This window comes from Lates calcarifer, linkage group LG4 (assembly GCF_001640805.2).
Source record: "Lates calcarifer isolate ASB-BC8 linkage group LG4, TLL_Latcal_v3, whole genome shotgun sequence".
NCBI classification, from domain to species: domain Eukaryota; kingdom Metazoa; phylum Chordata; class Actinopteri; family Centropomidae; genus Lates; species Lates calcarifer.
The window spans coordinates 3,475,179-3,499,008 of NC_066836.1; the positions used below are offsets into that span (position 1 = coordinate 3,475,179).

The 23,830-nt window shown below is 39.7% G+C and overlaps 2 protein-coding genes across 4 annotated transcripts; both read right to left on the reverse strand.

Moving 5' to 3' along the window:
- Positions 1-1,485, reverse strand: LOC127142338 (gap junction delta-4 protein-like). The gene is made up of 2 exons (XM_051069751.1): positions 1,428-1,485; positions 1-1,151 (listed from the first exon to the last, which is right to left on the reverse strand). Exons 1-2 carry the CDS (start codon positions 1,483-1,485, stop codon positions 1-3), a joined length of 1,209 nt encoding a protein of 402 aa, XP_050925708.1.
- A 519-nt stretch (positions 1,486-2,004) lies between these two features.
- LOC108880959 (cyclin-Y) lies at positions 2,005-21,006 on the reverse strand. 3 transcript variants are annotated; one of them, XM_018672716.2, is made up of 11 exons: positions 19,485-21,006; positions 9,063-9,137; positions 7,798-7,812; positions 7,449-7,483; positions 7,054-7,148; positions 6,910-6,945; positions 6,529-6,586; positions 6,077-6,196; positions 5,298-5,464; positions 4,866-5,028; positions 2,005-4,569 (listed from the first exon to the last, which is right to left on the reverse strand). In XM_018672716.2, exons 1-11 carry the CDS (start codon positions 19,636-19,638, stop codon positions 4,453-4,455), a joined length of 1,035 nt encoding a protein of 344 aa, XP_018528232.1. In that variant the 5' UTR covers positions 19,639-21,006; the 3' UTR covers positions 2,005-4,452. The 3 variants fall into 3 exon arrangements, with proteins under 3 accessions (XP_018528232.1, XP_018528231.1, XP_018528233.1); XM_018672715.2 differs by having other exon boundaries at positions 7,798-7,815; positions 19,485-20,910; XM_018672717.2 differs by lacking the exon at positions 7,798-7,812 and having other exon boundaries at positions 19,485-21,004.
- Between the last annotated feature and the right edge of the window lie 2,824 nt (positions 21,007-23,830).

Genomic DNA, 23,830 nt, shown 5'->3' on the forward strand with positions numbered 1-23,830 from the left:
TTACACCCAAGCCCTCTTGTCCTGAGATTCACTGCTATCAGACTGTTGGCTTGAGTTTGTTATCACTGGGGAGTACTGGCCCAACTTTTTGGCACCCATGGGTGTTGGAATTCTGGGGTTCAGTGGTGGTCCCCTGTCTGGGCGAGGGGATAGTGGAGGTCTCAGATGGCTGTGGAGGACAAAGTGGGTTGGCATTGGAGTGCTCATGGGAGTTGGTGAGTGAGACATGTCTGCCTTAGTGTCTTCGGTGTCTTGGCTCTTCTCGTTGACAGATACACTAGTTTTAAGGGTGGACTCACTGTTCACTTTTGTTTGAAGGAGTTCACCATTTGCCACAACACCAGCAGTATGTTTTTCATCTTTGACAGCATCCGTCGCGCTTCCACCGGGGCTGACTCTTCTGGTCAAAAGAACTTCGCTGTCTTCAGTCACAGTTGTCGTTGTAAACATACTGCTTTGCTCTCCTTTACTCATCTCCTCCATCAGCATCTCCCTCTTCCTCCTCCATCTCACCATTGCATTCAGGGAGCTCATCATGTCAACCAAACTTAGCAGAATGGACAAAGAGGCAACCCCCAGCATGAATCTGAGCATTAAGGTCTTTTCAGTAGGTCTAGAGATGTAGCATTCAACCCCAGATGTGCAGGGGGCCTCATAACAGAGGAAGCTCTTTGGAACAGACAAACCAAAGAGAAAAAACTGGCCTGCACTGAAAACCACTTCCAGAAGTATCCGAAGAATTACAGCAATGAAGTAAGCACAGTAGAAGCGTGGTGTCCCCCATTCACGTGGGAGATCATGAAATGGAGCTTTATGTAAGGACAGTTCTCGTGAGTAGCTTGAGTTCTCAAGAGGGAAAGGTGAACCTCCTCGACTCCTGTCGCAGTAGAAAGTTCCAAAGTAAGGATATGACAACAGCTTATGCATGACATAGGTTGCAAACAGTACATGTGGAAGACAGAGAAGAATAAGGTGGAAGAACCAGAGACGGAGGACAGATACAGGAGCAAATGCATCAAAGCAGACATTAGAGCAGCCTGGCTGGATGGTGTTACAGATAAATCTCTCCTGTTCATCACTAAAGAGGGTGAAGCCGGCCAGCAGGACAACCAGCAGACGTAAAACCAGCATCAACATCCACCAGGTTTTACCTGCAATGGAGAAGAGATAACCAAGCAATATATAATATAATGACTGTAGGTCAATGATTATGTCTTGTTAAGTATTTTCAACACCCACTGTATCAATGAAACTAAATAAGGATACAATGCCTTTTAAAGTCATAACAGAAGAATAAAGAATCAAACATGTTATGATTTTTCTAAAACACCGTAAGTTTGGTTAACATTTAATTAATATTTAATTAGTTAATTAATTAGTAATTTAGTTAATATTTTAACTAACAATAGAAAAACTTGAAAACTTACCCATAAAAGACATATTATGGTTGATAGTGATGAAGAGTATATCTATTGCTCCAGTCATCCTCATTGTTCAGCACCTCAATCCCTTATGAAAACAACTTCAAACTCCTCCAAAGAAAATGGCAAATCTAAATGGACTTTTTTATGTACCCAGTAGGTGTTCCTGGGTTGTTGTCCCCTTCAACACTGATCCAAGACTATAGCACTGACCCTCACAGCTTGCCACTAAATACAGTCGCCTCTAATGCTGTGTTACTGCCTCTCACTCATGTCTGTAGAGGCCAGGACCTGTGCAGTGAGCTATTCTTACCAGACTGCCATCAAAGCATTGTTGAGATGTCTAGGTACCAGTCAACCTTACTGGAAACTGGTCATCATATGTAGGCAGGCTTGTAATGGATAATCATAAACTTAAGTCAGACAGCCAAATGGCATTAAGTCACTTAAAGGTAATAGTCTCATCACAAGATAGAAGAATTAATGTCTTTAGTAGACACTGAAAGTTCAACAGCAGTTTAATTTTAATGTCAGTGCTGTGAAACAAAATACTTCCAATCCAGAGTGTCTCATCAGAAAAGACTTATTAGACAAGAGCATTTTATTAAAAACACAAAACAAGTCCATAAATAATTTACAATTGACCTGTCTCAGTTTCTGAACTCTTTATACACTGTACAAAGTTAATTAGCAAAATCAGTGTAGTGCTCCAGTTTTCAGACAAATGAGAAAAAACATGAAAACCTGATCAGTTATTTTCCAGTAGCAATTATGTTGAAATTAGATGCACAATCGAAATACAAAATAATACATTTGTCAGCAGATTCAATACTATTAAGTTCTTGGCTCAGCAGTCAGGGTTTATTAAATAAACTTTATATTGAGACTGAAAAAAGTACAAGTGCACTAAAATCATTCATATGTTTCCTATTCCTGTCTAGTTAACATACCCAAATATCAACAGAAATGTAAAGGCAATTAACATCTGTCTTGTGTGCTAAATCAACACACATCCTAAGTGACTTATTTTGTATCCTTTTATTGATTTTGACCATTTTGGAATTTGTAAGATACATTGTGGCTAGTGCTTTAATCCAGAATACACTGGTATTGTTGTTGTTAACACTCTAATGATTGTGGTGATCATATCTGTAACAACTACTTGACAGAGGTCTTATAATGTGATAACATTTGTACAGTTTTCTTTGGTTAAGTCTGCTGTTGAGAAGTTAACTTTGTTCCCTTTTCCTTAGCAAAGTACATATTAGCGTCCAGAGTTTTTTGCATGAACAAATGTTTCAGTGTGATAGCACTGTGAAGACTCTGGGGCAGCAGCCATGGAGCATGAGACTTATGAGACTGGAGATTTTTTTTGTTTAAGATTTTCCAAATTTCCTGTGGATATAATGTATAATTATCTGGATTTATAACACTAAATAAAGAAAAACTGTGCAGTGCTGTGTGGCCTTCTCATATTCTCTATGGATCAGTATCCCCCTTTAGAGTGTGCTTGTCAGAACTGTATACCCAGCTGTTGGTTGTGATTAATCTGTTGGTTTGAGGTTGATTTTTTTTTTTTTAACTCTTAAATTGAGGTTGAGTTTGGTGCTGAATACTTGTAGTACAAGTGCAAAATAACCCTGCTTTGTTCCAATCAGTAGCCCCCATTCTTTGTGCATTGTGCCTTGTCAGTTCAAATAGTCTCTTGCGTACACCTCGTGATATCTACTCCTGCAGGTTGTTTTGGTTTTATTTGCCCATTTGTTAGTTTTGGAACCATGTTCTACTAATGAATCTATGAAAGCAAAAACAAACAGCAAGTCATTCAGTGAAGGAAAAAAAAATCCCCTCCATGAAGAATTTGGAATTTGGGGGAACTGACCTTAAATATCCACTAGGTGTCAGCAGAGAGATGCACTTACTCTACTCAAAGCCTCTAAGGGGCATCCAAAATTCAACTTGACTTCAGGAAAAATTGTGTTTGATAAACAGTTTAAAACTATTAACAAATTGACATTAAGATATAACCAAAATCTGATGAATACTGTATCAGAACCTCAGGGAACCATGATCTGATATATATTTCATGTCATACAATAATGTGGTTTCAAGCGTTTGATTGTGCATGTCCCTAAGACAGGACTGTACCGATCACTCTTTCATCTGCAGTTTGCTTGTCACTTATCATAATTTATGTTTCAACCCTCAATATAATTCAAATGAGGAGCATCAAAATCAATTAAGGTACTAAACAGACTACCTGAGTAACAAGAGGTACACTAGAAATACTGTAAACCTTGAATACAAAGATTTCCAGAGAAGAAAACTTGCTAACACTTTTATTATTCTAAGATCTGTCAAAGGAAATAAATAATCAGTACAAAGTCCAGTGCTATGCTACTGTTTTTGAAATACTGCAGTTAGGGATCAGGCAGCTGTGACTGCTGAAAAATTCAAATAACAGGGTAAAATAAATAATATGTTTCATTGTAATGTTCCAGGGCCATCTGAAAGGCAGGTTATGTCAAATCTTCAGGACAGACAACCTGAAAACAGATTAGTCAGACAAAGCCAGAAAACTGAGCAGAGTGTCTTTACATTAAGGCAGGTTCACACTGCCATCTGAAGACGTTTGAAGGCTCTGTAGCCAAGACTTCCTTTGTGGTCCAAAGCTTGATTTTTCTCCACTGGTGACATAATAACCAGGAACTCCCTTCTCTCTTTCATTGCTGAGTTGAGGCACTGTGAAGGCATCAGGTTAAGTTAGAAATTTCTCTGGAGCTCAGCGCATTTTCCAAACCTACTGACAATTCATGGGAATTCCTTGCCTCCAGTTTGAAGGTGTGAGGTCCGGAGGTTGATTTCACGTTTCAGTCACTGTGCCACTAAGCTCCATGTCTTGGTATTATCTGAGTTTCCAAACTGAAGTTCTTGAACTCAGCACAGAACCATCTGTGCTTGTAGAGTTCTTTCATCTGGTTAGTGTCTGTAGCCTGATGCCAGTGTTCAGCATATGGCAGTTTCTTGGTGGTTAGGAGAGAATTGCAGGAACCCATCTGATTCCACATAGATTGTCCATGCTTGCCGAACGCTTCCTGGCAGCTCTCCGTACATCTTTGTACTTGTCATCACAAAGCCTGGAAATAGCCTGGAGAGAGGACATGGGGTGGGTTTTTACTAACAAAATAAAAATTATGTACACATTTTTCTGGCAAACTGCATCCACAAAGAAGACTTGGTCATAGTCCAACGGCACCTCCGATTTCTGTTTGTTTCTGAGAAATCTTGTGTTCAGCTACCACTATATATTTTTTTTATAGTATCTTTTCAATTATTCTCAGGGCATACATTTTTTTCTAGAAAATGAGAAAATCCAGGTGAAAATTGACACATAAAAAGAAATAAAAGACTGGATGGATGGACTGCTTAATGGACACCTCTGACCTCTAGCTTTTGGGCCTTCTCCCTGCTGAGTGGCTCCAGGGGGAAGCTGAGGTTGTTGGACTCTGAGAGTGATCGCAGGTCAAAGTAATACTTGGCATAGACACTGGACGGCACATTGATGTTGAACTGTAACAGCTCCAGAAACTGGCGCTCCAATTCATTCCTGTTAAGAGGATTTATAACTGATGACTTTCAAAATAAAAATATGTCCCCTTAAACTCACAAGATATAGAATAAGAATATCACAAGTCTATGCTTTTTATCCAAACAATTTTTAGAAGGTGGGCATTGATGAAGGTTTGAGGGCAGAGTGATGTCCCTCACAGTTCTTCATGAAAAATAATATTAGAAATGTAAAAGCTAGCATTTACTTTAGTTCAAATACCTAATATTCCAGCAACTTCACCCACCCCCTATCCGCCTGACACTCACATGTCCTCCACAGTGATATCTTTAAGGATCTGGCAGTAGTCAACATTCCAGACAGCCTGATCATCCCAGACCTTGGAGGCCAGCAGGATAGCACCCAGAACAATCCTCTTCCAGTTCCCTGGACAGATATCAATCTCTGCATAGGTCAGGAGCCTCTCCAGGTAGACCTGTACAACAACAGAAATAAAGGAGACATCACTGAAAATTGAGCATGAATGTAAAGCAAAAGACAGTGATTCACACAGACAAAAAAGACCAACAACATTTTCAAAAGCTATAAAAAACAATGGTAAAGGTTACAAGCCTGGAACCTTTGCCATCTTGACCTCACAAGCTCTCAACTAAGTAGATGATCTTATCTGTTTAGCTAATTCACTTTCATGCTCCACTCCATGGTGTCAGGAGGTATATAGTCAATGTTTCCTCTATGACATCCTACATTCATCAGTGGTCTCTGAGTCCCACCAATACACACAGACAACATGGGTTTTTGGATGCACAGTCACATCACCAATTTATACACATCCCTGGCTTGTCTCAATACATCAGGGTGCAATTTCCCCTGGGGCCTAAACAGAAACTGTCTGTGTTTGTGTGTGTGTGAGGACACAGTTTAAAGCAGGTCGCACCTTACTTCTATGTGAATGCTTTCTGAAAAAAAAAACTTACTTTGTTTCTTGTTTATTTATTTTAATATGTTTTTATTTCTTGCAGGATATTGGCCTCGGGATGAATGCATAGTCCACAAAAATAATAGGGAGGGAGGTTAAAAACCTTACCAGTGTAACGATGGCGCACTCAGCAGTGAGCTGTGCAGCACTGAACAATGTCCTGACGAACCTGTAGATCTGCTTCTGCTCTGGGTCATGTTGGTCATAGTCCAACGGCACCTCCGATTTCTGGAGGGGAAGAGAGAAGTTAAAGAGAGGAAGGGAAGATGGAATGGGAGGTAGGGTTCAGGGGGGATATAAATGTGGAGAGGAAATTTTGAGAAAAGTTGGAAGCAGAGGAAGGGACAAAAGAAGATAAATAAAAAGGAAAGCAGGGAATTTAACAATGATAGGAGGAAGGTAAGCGGGGGAGATAAAGTAAAGAAAGGCAGAAGGTATGGCGGAGGGAGAGAAAAGAGAAGGAATGGAGGGTGGGAGCAGAGAAGACTAAGAGACGATTAAAGTGTTTCAGAAAGGAAAGGGAAATAAAATAAGAAAATAACTGAAATCAGAAATCTTACTGAGAGAGGGTGAAGCTTTTCATCAAATATGTCCAGCAGCATTCCTCCATCTGAGTCCCTAAAATAAGACAAAACACTTACATGGTTGATGCAATTTTACTACTTCTTTAAAGTCTTCATAATACTGTAAGTTAGGGCTACATTATTGCTTCCAGAGATTAAACAGGCTCAGTGCAATAGCAAAAATGGATACAGGTGGATACAGTGTAAAATCCACTTACAGATTACAGTATGATTTATTTATTTATTTATTTATTTTTGATGGCTACAGATCATTGTAGTTGAAAAGTGTTTTCTTTTTTTATCATAACATTTTCACTGTTTCCATCAGGAGTAATACAAAAAAACATGTAATTACTGAAAATGGCTGAGAATTCTCACCTGTTTTTTATATGGTAGTAAATTGCCAGTGCTACACTGTAAAAAGACAAAATAACCGTGTTTTGTATGAATGAAAAGGAAATAGGACAGAAAAATCATGCTTTTTTCTGTTGTGCTGTTTGTATGCTGCATTCATGTTCTAACCATTTGATGGTGTATTTGAGGTTGGGCTGGCTGACTGTGTTGTCGTCTAGGAAGATGGTGGAGCAGGAGCTGTATTTCCGCCTAAACGTTCCATGCTATAAACACACACACACACACACACAAACACATGCAGTGACTGTTATTAGAGTGTACATGTTTTTGTATGATCCACATAAAGCATGCCAGGGTATCATGGACGTGATGGCTTACATTTTCAGCTTTCTTTGTATACAGTATGTAGTAATATGTAGTAACGCAAACACCTGCTGATTTTTACTGAAAGCAAGGAATCAGTGGTGAATTTGTGGTTTAAAGGGCCATTTGAATAAAAAGTGACAACTGTGAAATAACATGGATTAGATTTGTGGAGAGAAACAGAAACATTGCACACTCACATTATTGATGAAGAGGCTCTTTCGTTTTTCTTGCACTACAGACAAAAAGACAGGTGTGTCAATAAATCTTATTTCTGCTCCACTGACAGCAGAAGAAAGACAAATACAAAACCCAGCAGTTATCAACCAGAAGCACACACTGTTATCACCAGAAGCAAAACACACTTTACAATGTTAATTGCAACTCACAAAAAAAAAAAGAAAAAAAGCATTTGGTTACAACTGTTAAGGAGTGACAGTTAAAGAAAGAGCTGGAGCAGAAATGAACACCAAGAGAGTTTCAGCAGGGAGAAGAAGAGGTGCTGTTACACCACTAGAGGGAGACAAAGTCACACTCATGACAACTCACCATTCCTGTAAGGCACTTCTGAAAAAAGAGGAACCAAAAACCTTATTCCATTTCCATAAAGTGACAACGGCAGACACTTTTCAAAGATGCTGCACCTCAGCAGTAGTTATCAACCTTTGCTAATTCAATACATGTTACACACCAACATTTTGGGTTGAAGCACAAAATTAAGATGCCCACTAGCACTGGCAATGTCAGCACTGTTCTGATGACTGCTACATATTTCTCTGTGTCTGCTCCCTTGTTTGTGAAATGAACTACAGCAGTGATTTTCAGCCTGGTTGCCAGGACCCACCTGGGGGTCACAAGATAAATGAGAGGGGTGGAGAAACTACACACAAGAGAAGATAAAAACATCTCTGCTTCACAAAATTACATTTAAGTCATTCTCTCACATTTTTGCTTTGCTTCACGTAAAATGCTGGAGAGCTGGACTCCTACACCTCAAATCTTGCAACTTTATTTACTCAGGTGTTTATGGACCACACTGGCATAAAGGCATGTATCAAGCTGTGACTATACAGACAATATTTGCTAGAAGGATTATTTTACTGTTGGTTTAGTTTCTTCAGGGTTTGTAGATAAATGATAAAAAAGGCTAAAATAACATGAGCCTTATCCTTTGAAGCCAAAAGTAAGAGGGAGGCTGGATCAGCCAGTCTGTGACTATTCCCCCAAGACAAGACTAAATATTGCAAATGCAGGGATAATCACAAAAATGTAATGTTCATTCATTTATCATTCCCACGTCGGACTATGAATATCCTTCACATGGCACAAACAAATTCTCTGAATGACAAAGTCCATAAGCTTGTGTAAAAATAATATCATTGAAATACAGTGACGCAATAAAGTGCAGTTTTCATCAACCTCAATGTCACAAAGCCAGTATTGTCTTGTTGTTTTTTCCCCAAGCCTTTAAGACAAACAATGATCTCATGCTGTGGTGGTGATGATGGCTCATAGAAACATGTTAATATTTCCTCTGTCACAGTATGACCCCCCCCAAACAGGATGCTGAAGCTCTCAGTCAGATGCCTCAAGGCAAATGCATAAATTTGCAGACATCAGCTAGCCACAAGGACACAGCTCTGAGATCAGAGTTCCTACATACTGTATTTCTTCACGGAAAATCCCAGCTGTGTGATGCACGCTGACTACATGAGTGTAGTATGTCAAACTACGGCAAATGGCTCTTACTCAGAACAACCCTGTGACACTGATGAGTTTTAAATCAGTCAGTTCCTTTGAAAAAAGACACTTACCATCATTCTGGGATTTGCTGAGGAATATGGTGCTGGCCCGCGGATGGTCCGATGGATTGTACTCCATGTTCAGCTCTGTCAAAACATAAAGCGCATGTGTCACGTTGTGAAGTGGCAACAATAATGTGAGACACACTGCAGCTGCTGACATCTTAAATGTTCCATCAATGCAAGTACAGCGATAGAAAATGTTTACCATACAGCTGCACCAACACTGCACATAATGACCATGTTCTGTAGAGGGTTGTTCCTCATAAATCATGAATTATGTCGATCATAAAAAGACAGTGTGATATGTTTCCTGAATGTTTGTCCACAGAATTAGTACTCTTGAAATTTTGATTAATTTTTTTTAATCCATATTCTCCAGTCACCATCTTTCTCTGTTTTGTATATTATATTGTTCCACAGCTGTGCGGCTGTGAGCTTATTTTTTTGTTCCTCTGCAGTCACAAACATATCCAGGCATGATTCATGCTCCCATCCAGAGCTAATCTGGACTGCATCATGGCCTGAGGGCATGAGCCATAGATGTGTCTGTGTGTGTGTGTATATAAAGAGGGAGGCACTCTCAAAATATGTGCCCTCATCATACATGCCAAAATGCTTTGTTGCCTTGTTTCCTTGTAAATAACAGCAGCTGCTATGATAACACAGATAACTGTGGTTAATATGAACTGCAGAAGCTACTGTCTCTCCCCACTGAGTGGCCTTTTTCACAGCCAGCATTCAAACAAAACATGGTGTTCAAAACATGAATGTAGTCTAACTGCACTAAAACAGATTTTCCACTGAGATCTTATTGAAAGAGTAACATAATCATAAATGACAGAAGAGCCTTATTTAGTATATATTTAGTATTTTACTTGTATCCAGGACTTTGCAGCACTAAGATGAAATGCAGTCATGCTCTTCATCAAGTCAGAGATTTTCAAAGTGGCATTCAAAAATGTCCAGCATGCAGCCAGCACTGCCAAACGTTCTGACTCCTACGATATGACTGTAACAGACTCAGATTAAGATCCAGGCTATTTGATTACAATGTCAACACTGGAAGAGCAGAACGACTGACCATCTGTATCTGTGAGAGCAGCTGCTGTAGGACAACTGACTGCAGGGAATTGCTGTTTGTTAACAGAAGTATGATAACCATCCTATCCATCAAGACCACCCTGCAGTCTCTATTCAGCTAAACATGTTTCATGGGGCTCACAAAACAACAACTTTACTGAGTCTTCCTGAGAGATGAAACCTTCTGCATAATCGTCGTCTTGTTGCACAGATGAAGTCATTTAGTGTGACAGCAGAGCCGAGTTTTATAAATGTAAATATTCATCATTCCTCACTACTGTGATTATGTGGCACAGTACAAACAGGGACAGACGACCACCTGCACAGAGCACTGCAAGAATGATGAATCAATAACAAACTATACATCAGATTAGCTGTGGCTGAAGGCCTCAGCAGCTCACCAGGCTGAATGGCCTGAGCTTGGATTAGACTTGTGTCGGGTTAGCACCTTATGCAACAGTAATCAGGAGGTATCACTGCGTCCCGCTGATTTCAACACATTCACAAATGAGAAAGTAGCTGAGCTGGTTTTCATTGCGTGAGATCATTGAACTGATGGGGTTGAAAACATAAACTAAAGGAATTTCAAACTGACCAGTGAAGCAATGTGGTCTATTTTGAATGATACTACTATTCTACATTTTATCACAGAACTACAGAATCTTTCTATGGTTACAGACATGCTGAAATTTTTAGTGTCTTTACAGATTAAGTCAGTAAAAATGACATTCCTCAGGGAAAAAAATAGACTGATTAATGGACAGATTTTATACACTGTGAGGAATTTGTCTGTGCAGATAAACTGTAAAACTTCTACTGCATGCACAAACACACAAACACACACACTTTTCCATCACTGAGGAATCATTTCTGACAGGTGTCACTGATGTGTCAAAGATATGCCACATGTGTCAGACAAGAGTCAGTCTAAGTCTGCCAGTCACACACTGACATAGCTTTTCACTTCAGTCTACAATAGAAAACAACTTTGAAGCCTGGAAAGATAAAAGGTCCTAAAGGCAGGACGTTTATTATAGTGTTTTTTGTTGTTGTTGTTGTTGTTGTTGTTGTTGTGTTTTTTTTTTTTTTGTTTTGTTTTTTTCAGAAACAGCAGCAGGGTTAGTCACCAAAAACAAAACACAAGACATTTCAAGACATTTTCATTTACAGTGAATTCTTTCAGCAAATCTGTCAATATCATATCATGCACATTTCTATTTCTATTTGGGGGCACTGTATGTAAAAGGTATGCCTTTTATTTCCACAGGTTATTTTGATATAGTTTCACACCTTGTGTACATATAAAACTGAATGGTTTCTGTTACAAATAAACTTGCCTTACATACTCTGTAAAACATTTTTGACTCAGCTGATTGAATAAAGCATTTCTGAATAAATCTGACTGGACCTGACCTACTAGGCCTCCCCACTGGAATTCCCAGAGTGCACAGCAGCTGGTGTCGAGTGTTGATATGTGATATTCACCACCTCAAGTAAACTTTAAAGAAGACTTGCGGTCGGCATCTGCACAGTGAAATAGGAGAAGCTCAGCTAACCTATCAGCTGACAAGCCTGCCTGTCTGCCCTACTGCTCTTACATAATGAATTAACAACAGGCGCACCCTGCTCTTAACAGCCCAATCCATAATTGCACTATTGTGTTTCCAACATGGTAGCTATTTGTTTCCTTTTTAAAATGTCCTTGACCCCTTTTTTAATGTGTGTTTAATAATATTCCTTGTACCAAAACTAAATGATAATCAGGGCAAAATTTTCCCACACTGTACATGTGTCTCCATGTTTTGTTCAATCACACAATGCCAGGCAGCACACAGGCCTGCTGATGGACAAGATCTGCAGTATTGTTCTGTGTGTGCCTCTGTCAAGCATTTTGCTGTGTCAGTGTCTAAGCAGTAAGCAGCAGCACATCCTTAAATGTGGCAGTTCAGCAGCACCATGCTGCTATCAGTTACAACAGTCTCTTTTGTTTTGAGGATACATCCATCCTGTCTATTTCTCCAATTTAGGTCTCACAATCAAACATCCTTCAGGGGTTTGTTAGATCTTTACATTATGAAAACTGAAGCTTAATCTTCAAACTGTTAAATCTGTCAAATTAAAACCTATTTTTTTCTGAATCTGTCTTAACTTACTGCTTTGATCTTCAAGCTGCCAGTATATCCTAGAATTACACTGAAAATGGCAGAGAGGCTAAATGAACAGCAGTGAAGAGAATGGACCTTCTAACATCTTCAAGCCAGATCTTTTTCTCAGGAAACCAAAACAGAAATGAAAGGAAACTGCTCTGTGTGCTGAATGTTTGAGCAGGCAACTATTAGCTTAACTAGCCATAACATAAAAGCTGTGTTTCTGATGCTCTCACAGTTGGTTCTTGTGCTGTATCTTGTGTTGAACCTCTGCACTAGCCAATTAGCCCAGCTGTCTTTTTAAGTTCAAGCCAGTCCGACTTTCTGGGTTACTATAGTAACAACTGAATCAAGACAATTGTTGCAATGTACTCCCATGTAGTCAATAAACATGTCCACTGTTCAGTCATGCGTGTCAAATGGTTTCATCTTAAGAGGAGGGTTGGGGTTACTTTGAAATGTGTTACATGTGAACGTCTGTAATGTTAAATGTAAATTAAATGGAAATCACTGTGAAAAAAGAACCTGTGCCGTATTTCGAGGATAATTAGTGATTTTCATGTGTAACTGGCCTGAGTGATTACAACAGACTGCCACATTTATCCAGGAAATGATAAATGACAATATATGGCAAGTTCAGAAGGGCTTATCCTGATTAATTAAAGTATGACCAGTTAAAGATACTGGACTTCCTGTTAGATGCTGTTGGTGGATGTAGCTATGCAGGATAAGTACTGAATACTGTTTACTGCTAGGTTTATAGACAGGTTGACAGTTCAGCCCTGGTGTTTATCGTGTCCCTGTCAAACAACCACACACATACACACACAAACACTGACCATTGGCCTAGAGTGGTAGCTGACTAGGTTAAACAAACAGAACTGACCTGTACACACATGCACACAGCCCCATATTCCTGGAAAAGAATGTTCCCTGGGAGAGCACTTATCATACACACAAAATCACCTCACCACCACTGCTGCCAAAACTGAGTCTAATGTGCTTGTAATGCTGCTACCACATGATTTTACTGCCACCACAGCTACTTATCTGCAAGTAATCCTACTGCTGTCAGTGCCACTATTACTGATATTACTACCACTACTAATAGTGCTGCTTCCACCACTGCTGCAGTACCAGTACTACCAGTACTAATACTTTTACTACCAAAAAGTTAATGTGCTTTGTGGACCTGAAAAACACATCACAATCAGCTTATAAAGATAACATTTTACACTACAACCTTCACACTAAAACCTGTAACAGCAGCAATTATTAAACTAAGAATCAGTTTTATGCCAAAGCGATAAATGAGGGTTTCTGTATGATGAGCTTTATAATCCAACTCTGTAAAAGATATTGTAGGCGTAGCTAACTGTGAGCGCTGTATGGTGTATCATTACACTGCTGCTAATGATAAGGTGCTCACATTGCTGTTATCCCACTAGGCCCTAATGACCTACAGAAAACAGCTTCTTTCTAAACCTGAAGCAAACACAATCAATGGATTGATCCGCTTGTATTAATTATTCCATCTCCCCGCTGGGAATGTCTTTGTTATACCAAGCACAAACCAATCAATTATGTCTTATAGCAAATGCAGGGCTGGTGAGAGATTGATCAAGGAATGCTCAGTGACAACCTACTTTATCAAGCAGTGTGCAGTGTTCATTCTGAGCGTCATGTACAAGGTTTCAGGAATAAAAATTCATGAAAAACTTAAACTTTCCTCCCAATAATTACATCAAACTAAAACACTGTATTCACATGTCTTTCTTCTATCTTTCCAGTTCTCTGTCTTTTGTATATCAAGGATAAACAAACAGGAAGTAATACTTCCATCTGCTTTTATCAGTTAAGACGATAAGCATTAGCTCAGTGTGAGCCAGGAAACACTGAACCACGTTATTTTATTTTAGTGTCATCTTTATTTAGAGCATATTCACATCTTCCTACTGCATGAGTGCACTGAGCTACTGGGCGCTCAACCAGCATTTGACCCTTAGTTGGGAGGAGGATCACAAGGCCAAGTCAGATGACGCACATTCAGCTGTGTCAGTCTGACAGTGGTTTTGGTTTTGATTGGTTTTGTAACGAGAACTGACACTGTGCTGTAAGATCCAGTCCTTATTCATGTAAATCAGATTGTCTTTTAAGTATTTTCTGCCTCCATAGCTCAAAGCCAATTCGCCTTTCTGAAGTGATAATTAGTGAGATGAGGTGGTCTTGATGCAGACTGTGGAGTAAATTAGTCTCTCATTACTAGTCAATAAATCAAACAAGGACCCTCTCCTGTGAATATCTTGAAAGGAATAATCTATCACCAAGGACAATGAAAGAACAAGTCACAATTTTCAGGTTTCTGGACATCAATTTCATATCATTTCCAGCTCAAACCTTTAATAGAGTCGCCCCCCCCACCACTCCCGCCAACATGTTGAGCTGAGCCAGTCCCTGGTGAAACACATGACTGCTGCTGCTGCTGCTGCAGTTATAAAAATAGTAATGGGGTTTGATGTGGCTTAGACAGTGGAAAGAATTGGATGTATTGTGCAACTTCAGCAAAACTGTGTTATATTACTTTATTCTCCCTGGGCCAAACTTTCAAATTGCTATCAGGGCTGAGAAACTACACTGTTAGAAAGAAGTGTGATTCCATTTCTTTTTTTAAAAAAATCTCATTTAAAGACAGTCATTTTGGAAGAAATCTGTGTTTTGTTTGTTTTCCGATGAAGGAGTGAAGATGAGGGAGAAAATTTGAAATCTTTATTTTATCTCTACATGCACTCAAATATTGTACATTCCTCACTTATTTTTTCTGTATTTTCAGTTTACTGGTGGAGCATGTTTGTCCTCTGCCACACCTGTAACACACAGTTATGTTTTCTTAAAGGATAACTGCACAGTGCCAAACAGGCTAATCAGATGAGGAGCAGCTGCTTTTTAAAAAGCAGAGGCGGGGGTGGGTTACTGTGTGTGCAGTTTGTGAGTGTGTATATGTTCACATGCATTTCAAGCATGGAGATGTTTTTTGCCTGTCATGACAACACCTGTTTCATCCCTCTTTCTTCTCTCAAGTTTTTCAGATTGTTCTCCATGTTGTGTGTACTACCCTCCACACCTTCCAGAAGCTGAATTTCATGCTCACACACTCGTGCCTCCCTAATCACATTTCACACCTGCCCACCAATTGTCCTAAGTGTGTTTCCCGCCCTCACCCATCACCTGACCAGTCACATGTCGACACACCTGCTCCCTATTAGACATCAGTGTAAGCATATATTCTCCCCGACGAGCAACAGTTCCTCCTTTGCCAGACGTGGTGCCTGTGGTTGCTGTAGCTTTCCTGCCATTTTCTGTCTGTTTTTGACCACTGCCTGACTTTGGTCTGTTTAATGTGTTTGCAGATTTTAGCCTGTTATTGGCTGTTAGCTTGAAGTCCTGTCATTTCAATTTAAGGCTTTTAAAAGCAGAACAGTAAGAAACTAGTTACAATTACTGCAAAACAACAGATCCCAAACATTGTTAGTTGCATCAAACATGGTGCACACATTAGTAATTTTGCTCTAAAACACTGGAGAAGCTGGTTTCCTTCCACCCCTCCATACACTGTACCTAAATATAAGACCATCAGCTGATGCACGATGCCTCACAGAAGCAACACTCATCTTAAGAGAGAAACACAGTGGGCTTTGTCAAAGAAAGGCAGATCATATGACGGCTTTGTCTCTCTCCCTCACTCTCTCCATCCATCTTCCACCACCAGGGAGGGTAGTCAGTGGCGTTGGTGTCTCTCCATCTAGACAATTTCTCCTTTCTCCCTTACCGCAGTATCTTGTACAGTATATGTCAGAACAACATTTAAGTTGACATTTCAGTGCAGTAATATTGGACCAGTTCATTACCAGTATTATGTATATTAATCATGACATACTGTAGTTTAGTGGGCATGAAAAACAGAATGCTTATCTCCATTAGATCTTCACCAAAGCATTTAACCCCCAACAGATCCAAAGGATGTTTATACATGCTGACAAAATCTGTCTCTTCAAAATAACTGCACCTCTCAATGAAAATATGAGAGCCATGCAAAACAGCAAAAACCTTCATTCTCCCAAACTAAGCTCTTTCCTGTAACTCTAGCCAGCAGTTTGGCTCTGGACAGGCTTCAAGGCCCTAGGTCAGTGAAATCATGGTGTTATGTAGTGAAGCGATTATCTGTTCTTAAAAACAGAGGGTGCTGGGAGGTCATTTTAGGACCCTGAGACACAATTCCCCAAGTGAAACTGTCACTGACTGTCTGTCATGTTACACTGATGTTTTAATCAAACTGAATGTGTTTTCTGACCATGGAAAAGAAATTCTCAGTACCAACATAAGACATACATACATAGCACAATTTACACACTAAGATTTTTTTATGGTTTATCTATTAAAGGTTTCATTATGAATTATTTAAATATCACTGCACCTTTTTGATGTCAACAATTTTCAAATTCTACAGTCTTTCCAGGTTTCCCATGACTCCGAGAACCTTGTAATCCTTTTTATGTGTGACAGCTTGTCAAAACAAGAAATAATAATTCCCTTCTAAGCAGCTTGTAAGACTGTGATCAAACCCAAGGCAGTACTTTCAGCCCTGTACATCCTCACATAACCTTTGTAAATCAGCAAACTATTTTCCAGTTCTTGTCATTTTCTCCTGGTTTTTCATATTGTAGGCAACCTGTGATTTTTTGCTATCGTATTACTTGTAGTGTTTCTAAGACACTGCTGGTGCATTCTGAGAGCATGACAATTATAATGAGCAAAATATGACAAAAACAGAGCAAATCTGGATAACAAACATTATGCTAAATGTTAGCATAATGTTTGTTAGCCTCTCTGTGGACAAACTTAGCCACCACCATTAAATGGGTTGAATGCAGAGGACCCATTCTGGGCATGTGCAAAATTCGAATGGGCCCAAAATCGAATTGTATTGCATCACAGTGCACTTTAACTTGAATGTTACCAACTTCATGCACAAAAGCCAGCTCATTCAATCAGGAACAGATGATGTCTTTGAAAGCAGCGCGTCATATTCTAAACTGAGGCGTTAATGCTCGGCAATCATCTGTCCCTGGAGGTTCCTCCTATCTGCTCTGACACAGGCTCACAGCTGCCTCTCTGGGCTTTTCTTTGGGGGGTGAAGAGTCTTTTTTCTGATGGTGCAGATCCTAATGAAGCCCACTAATCTCCATCATACTGTCTGTGAACTCATAACAGAGCCAACACATTAGACACGCTCCGGTTTCAATCACCACACCACTGAGACAGACGGCACGAGTTGTCTTTAGCCCCGTCAAGAAGCGTCAGCTAAATGTCAATCATATTTCTCTGAATCTTCTTCATGTCACTTTTTCTACTCTGTAAGAACAGCATGTGGCTCTAGATTCAGACAGTTACGCATCCTATTAAAGTAATGATCCAAAATGTTTTTTAGGAAAATAAAGCATTCCACTTAGCTATGCAATGTTTGCAATGACATGACACCAGCCCTGCCATTGAAATTGGAGCTATCATAACAGTATAACCACCCGCTGTAATACAAAGCACTCCAGTTAATAGCATCCACAAATGGTATACAGAATGTAAGTGGCATACACTCCTAAAGTTTACAAGAGGAGATGATATCACTGATCAATGGACAGCAGGTCTTTGGCCATGCTGACTCTGTGCAATTAAAAAGGGATGCACTCGCTTTGAAGACTGAAAGGCTTCCTATAGCAAAGAGCACCAGCTACCATCAATCCTAATAGTCTTTATTCATGTGTAACTGGCTCTGTAGGATGGCAAGACAGTTCACATCTTCTTTTTCTACTAATGAAGACTACAAGTAGGCTTTTTCCTCAATTCATTACACATTACAAAGTGAGTTGGAGGTCAAGGCAACCCACTGATTAACAGAACTTAAAAATGGATACTTACACTGCATCCCTGGTGTGATAATGTCCAGCTTCTTAGAGCCAGGAGCAACTAGCATCTGGGGTAACTATAGATGTCATCTAGTCTTATTAGCAACATACACCCTCAAGACTTCAGGCCTAAGACAACACGGGTGAATATATTGCTACTGATACGAAATATGTGTCCAGTACTTATTGGCCTTGTAAATGCGCAGACTTTCTGATGATGCAATATGGAAAACAAAATTTGAAATCATCCTATGAAAGAATCTATACAATATCTGAAAAAACTGGGTCTTGTACAGTTTCTGAGAAAATCCATTTATATATTATGCCTGGCTGTCGGCTGAAAATAGACAACCCATTTAGTAGACACTTTCCAGTGTGAATGGGTCAATTGTAATGCATATTAGCATGTGTCAATGGAGGGGGCTGCGTTCCACAGTTGCAGTTTCTTTCATGCACAGGCTGAAAACAAAGACCAGCACAAAGGAGTCTGCCCTCATGAACAGGATGTTGTCTGCAGCTCCATATCTCACTGCAAGGACACATGGGAGCAAAAAATGGACACATGACATATCCATGTGCACAGCGGCACTGTTGGCTTCTGCCAGCCACTCAATATTACTGACAGATGATTGTGAACAGAAGCAACAGCTCTTTCTCCAGGATATGAGAAAGGGGCAGATTTATAGAGATCACAGACGAGGTCAAAGGTGATCATCCACGATTACAAATGACAGTAATAACATTTGAAGGCTATAGTCCTGATATGGATAATATCCTCTGCCCTTTCTGTACATAGTGTCACCAGGATATAACATGTGGACTATATTTCTTCAGTATTTCAATAGATATTCAATATTAAGTTGTTTTATTATCATGTGGTGCCCTCATGATAATGCTCTAATATACTGTCCTCTGGGTTTTATGAGTTTCTGTACTCCTTACATGTTTTGGTGAGTCAAAGACAGTTTCCAAAATTGTTGTATTTCATTTTGTTATTCTGTTATTATCATTATCCCTGTAATACATCTGTTTTGCCTTCTTTGGTCCGTAATGGTTTATTTATTTATAATACTGTTTGACTGGATCTTTTGTATTATTGAAGTATAATAGCCCCGATAGTATTTATTTCCCTCTATAAGCATCGTAGGCCACTCTGATAGCATCCCGGGATCACTGTAACTTTAGGTTTGCCTCTCATCATCGTCACATGTCATGGTGACAGTTTAAATATTGATCTTTTTTTTTACCGTCGACGTTCTCCCTGTCGCTGATGTGCTGCAGGTTGCATCCCGTCTCCTCCCTGCTCAGCTCCGACTCCTGGTGGTACGACTCCAGCCTGGAGTGGGCATTTCTGCGGAGCTTGGGGCTGGCAGACACGCAGCAAGAGGTCGTGCTCCCCATCTTCCCCCCTGATCGACCCTGGAGACCGGCTGTGTGTTGTCAGTCCTTTGCGCTGAATAGGAGCTTGAAACGACGGGTCACCAAGCCCACCGAGCCGGTCACCATAGATCACCAGTGCGCGAAGGGTGCATCCGTAGCGGCGCCCATGGATCCTGTCAATCGCCGGTGTCCACGGAGAGGCTGTCACCGAGGATGAAAATGTCACTTCTACCGGTAGCAGTCGATGAATGTACCGGACCGTCCTGCCACGGCTATCCCAGGCATCATAAAGCAGGACGCCTCCTGCTCCCGGCAGAGATGAGCGGCGGCGACGGGCGCACAGTGATATGAGGATTGGTGTTGTGGCTGGCTGTCAGGGCGATAAACCGACAGGGAGGGCTGCAAATCCCGAGAAAAGGTTCCGGTTCAAGTGGGTGGTTACAAATGAGAAAGCAGAAAGATAGAGGAGCGGTGACAGAGCTGGTTTAATGATTTATTGTTCATATGCATTGATTCATTTTTGTTTGTTAATGCCGATAATAGTCTATTCCTCTGCATCTATCTGTTAGTCATTAAAGGGGTAGATTACTTGGCACCATACTGTTTTTTTGTTTGTGTGTGTGTGTGTGTGTGAAGTGAAGTGAATAATATATATTTGTATCCTGCAGTTCAACAGAATATAAATTCAATTGTGTGTTCATTTTGATAATTAAATAGCCTCGAAGGAGTACAGAGGTAAATAAATATTCCAACATGAGAATATTAAAGGGTCTAACTCTAACCAATGACTCCTATATGGGATTCAGGAATAGTTTTAGAGGTGGTTCAGGGTTTTATAGGGATAAATGATCTATCTAAAAGAAAATATTGTCAAAAAAGCTATGATAAAAATGTAACCGTTCCTCAGGAGATGCTGTAGACCTGGAAGAGGAGTAAATTTAAATAGACAAGGTCAAAGAAAACAGCAAATTTCAGACATACAAAGACTGCCAACCTATCTAAATAGCTGTATTACATGGACAAGCTGCAAAACACTAAAACATATTAGGATTCTAAATGACAAGAGGTCAAACTTCCAGGGTCAAATGTATAAACCAAATAATACACAAGACAAGACAAATGTACCATACACCTCCAACATGAGCCCAACAGAACCACTTTGTTTCTTCTAGTTTGCACAGTCTGTTTCCATTGTGTATCTTTCTGAGGCACTGGACCACCCTGAATCTACTTGTTTTAAAGCTTTTGATTCAATTAAATTGTGACATCTGCTGGCCAACCCATGGTAATGCATTTGTATATAAATGGATATAAATGATCTCTACTGTGATCTTTGATATTTTGTTCAGTGATGGACTGTTACTATGACTCTCTTTTTAAATATGTTTGTATATTTAAAACCAGTTCAACACACCCTAAACATGCAGAGTAAGCTCATAATAAATTAGCTTTTTAACAAGTCATTCACCTGGACAAGAATCTGTGACATGAATCTAATAGTTAACATACCAGCCTGCCTACTTTTTGTGCACCAGGATTAAAAGGTATACCCATCAGGGCCAGATGATCCCTGGCTGACAACATAATATGTTGTTTGAGAACTTCCATCTTTGCAAAACATGAACAGTTAAAAATGGTGACACCTGAGGAGATTAGCTGTTTGTGCAGTGTGAAGTTATGAGAATGCATACCACCAACTTTTAAAGGGAGCGGAGAACATGAAAGGGGAGTTGTCATGCACATGCTGACTTACAAACAAGTATAACAACATTCTAATGGGATCCAGAATACTATAAACAAGACTAGGTCATATATTATGTAGTAGTTCACCGCTTGCTGACATTGTCTCTCACTACCTTCCTGATCACTCTCCAGGAATTCTGACTTTTGCATGTCTGTGTAGTCTTGATGTAATGAATTGTACAAACAGGCAGTTATGGTGTTACAATAGATTGTATACACAAAACGTGACAGAAGTAGTTGTATGAGGGGAAAAAGAGCCTCAGAGAGGTTCAGTCCATGCTGTACTTTCACACCTTGTCTGTGGAAAGCAGGTGAGATTGTCAAGTTGTTTTTGGATGCAGTTCTCTGATTCTTCTTTTGGAAAAGTGGGTTTCGGGATCACTTCATTTGAAGCATACTGAGGCCTTAACAAGGCCTCATTCATGGTAGTCACATGATGTGTTGAAGTGAGGCATCACTGCACCTTTTAGCAGTTTAGCTGCTTTAAATGGCTGATACTGTGTTGAGCAATGAATGATTATTTTATATCACATGAAGAAAGTTGTTTTTTCCAATATGATCAACATCTCAAACATTTCATGCAAGTTATATAAGTTCCTGATTGCAGAAGTTATTGTTCTTTACAGGACTGGAGCTCTCTGTTGCAGTACTGTGTGCTGAACAGCAGAGGTCCTCCTTGGCTGCCACAGTGAAGCGCTGTTTACGTTGTCAGGGTAGTAGGCTTCATCCCACTGCTTGTAGGCGGCCAGTCTCTAGGTGGAAATTTCCATTCCAGCCACACTGGACCAAAGGCCACGAAGATGTTTGAAAGGCAACAAAATGAAATATTTAGTAGACTCCCACACTGTGACTTTTCAGTTCTGGTTTGTTTTTAGCTTCAGGAGAGGAGAAAGAAGGTAAATGCAGTGGGTTTAGAGTTTGGATAAACTCTTTTGAAAATCAAATGATACAGGTTTAAACAATCGATTTGATACTGAATAATCCACATAGCACAGCTAAATCCCTAATACTAATTTTCATGTTTGCTCCAATAAAATAAATGTGAAATCCAAGGTTAGAGGATCCAGTAGGTTGATCCCTGACTCATACAAGTTGAACAGTGCATAAAATCTAAAATCAAACTAATTCAAATACCAGTTGATGCTAGGAATTTATGTAACATTTCAAGAGAATTAAGATGTTGAAGAGAGAACACTGATGCTTCAGTGCCGGGAAGCAGCAAGGTTTTCTGTTCATACACAGCAGTTTCAAGGTCTCCCTCACAGGCATTTTTCTCCTTTTCAACTTATTAGTGTGTGTGCATGTGTGTGTGTGTGTGTGTGTGTGTGTGTGTGTAAATAATGAATAAAAGAAAAGGTTTTGTGTGTCTATATAGTGTGTGTCTGCAAAAGCAAAAGAAAAAAGTCACTGTGTGTATGTGTGAGTGCACAGTGTACAACATGTGTGTATGTATGTGTCTAACACAGTATGAACAGAATTTTATTTGTATAGTGTGCTTTAATGCACATATGAGCCTTTAAACAGATTCTGTGAGGGAAAAGACTAATCCCACTTTAATAAAGAGACAGATTTATCTCCACTTTATCACCATCAACCCCTTCAAGATCAACACTATATTGCCAGGGGTTGCTATGGAAACTACCTATTTTCAAGCGCAACCCCTTTTAAAAAGTAATTTCATTTTACTGCCTCCTGAAATCTTAGTGGACTTGAAAACACCCTCCTAATAATGTTAATCTCACCTGCTTCACTTCAGAATAGTTCTTTTAAAAAAACATCCTGACTGAAATACTCAGCTGCCTCATGCAACATGTGGCTACACAGGAGATGTAGGAACAGCTAAAGGTATTCGAAAACAACATTGTATACTTTGGCCTTGATGTCAGTTGTGTGTAAATATTGTGTGAGTGGTCTAAACTCTATGGGGGTGTTCACCTTTTTGTTTCATAAAAGCTTTGACATAAGAAGCACTGAGAGAGAGACAGTGGTGGAAATTGATAGAATGTAGAGAGTGACAAATAATCTACTGTATGTGATCCTCCTGTTCAGACTCTTACACAATGTTTATGACTTTGTCTTGAATCTATTTTATATGTCTTAATGTTGCTTCTGTGCAAAGGTGTAGTCAAAGACTCATTTCCACTGCAGTGAAAAATGAAGTTGAATTGACTTACAATTGAGCTTTAAAGATTATTATGTTTTTAATCGATCTTTTCAAAAGAAGAGTGAAAGGACCAAATAAAACTGGATCTTAGATAGAACCTTTCCTCTTAATTCATCTTCATTTCCTTTGATACAAACACTGAGGTTATTTAAGGTACAGTATTAGAGTACCTCTTTGTAGCAGAATGAGGCAGTAAATTGGCTTTGTGCAGCTTTAACTGCACCTGCATGAAAAGCTGGCTTGTACTCTGGAGAAGAGGAGGACATTGCAAATGTGTGTTGGGGGAGCAATAAAGCACAATATATG

What these genes read in the sequence shown, in the direction of transcription:
- LOC127142338 (XM_051069751.1), bottom strand. Translation starts at nt 1,485, where the DNA reads ATGACTGGAGCAATAGATATACTCTTCATCACTATCAACCATAATATG. An exon ending in CCATAATATGTCTTTTATGG is followed by an intron (nt 1,152 to 1,427) that starts GTAAGTTTTCAA and finishes TCTCCATTGCAG; the next exon opens with GTAAAACCTGGTGGATGTTG.
- LOC108880959 (XM_018672715.2), bottom strand. Translation starts at nt 19,638, where the DNA reads ATGGGGAGCACGACCTCTTGCTGCGTGTCTGCCAGCCCCAAGCTCCGC. An exon ending in AAAAGCTTCACCCTCTCTCA is followed by an intron (nt 6,197 to 6,528) that starts GTAAGATTTCTG and finishes CTTCCCCTCCAG; the next exon opens with AAATCGGAGGTGCCGTTGGA. An exon ending in AGTGCGCCATCGTTACACTG is followed by an intron (nt 5,465 to 6,076) that starts GTAAGGTTTTTA and finishes GTTGTTGTACAG; the next exon opens with GTCTACCTGGAGAGGCTCCT.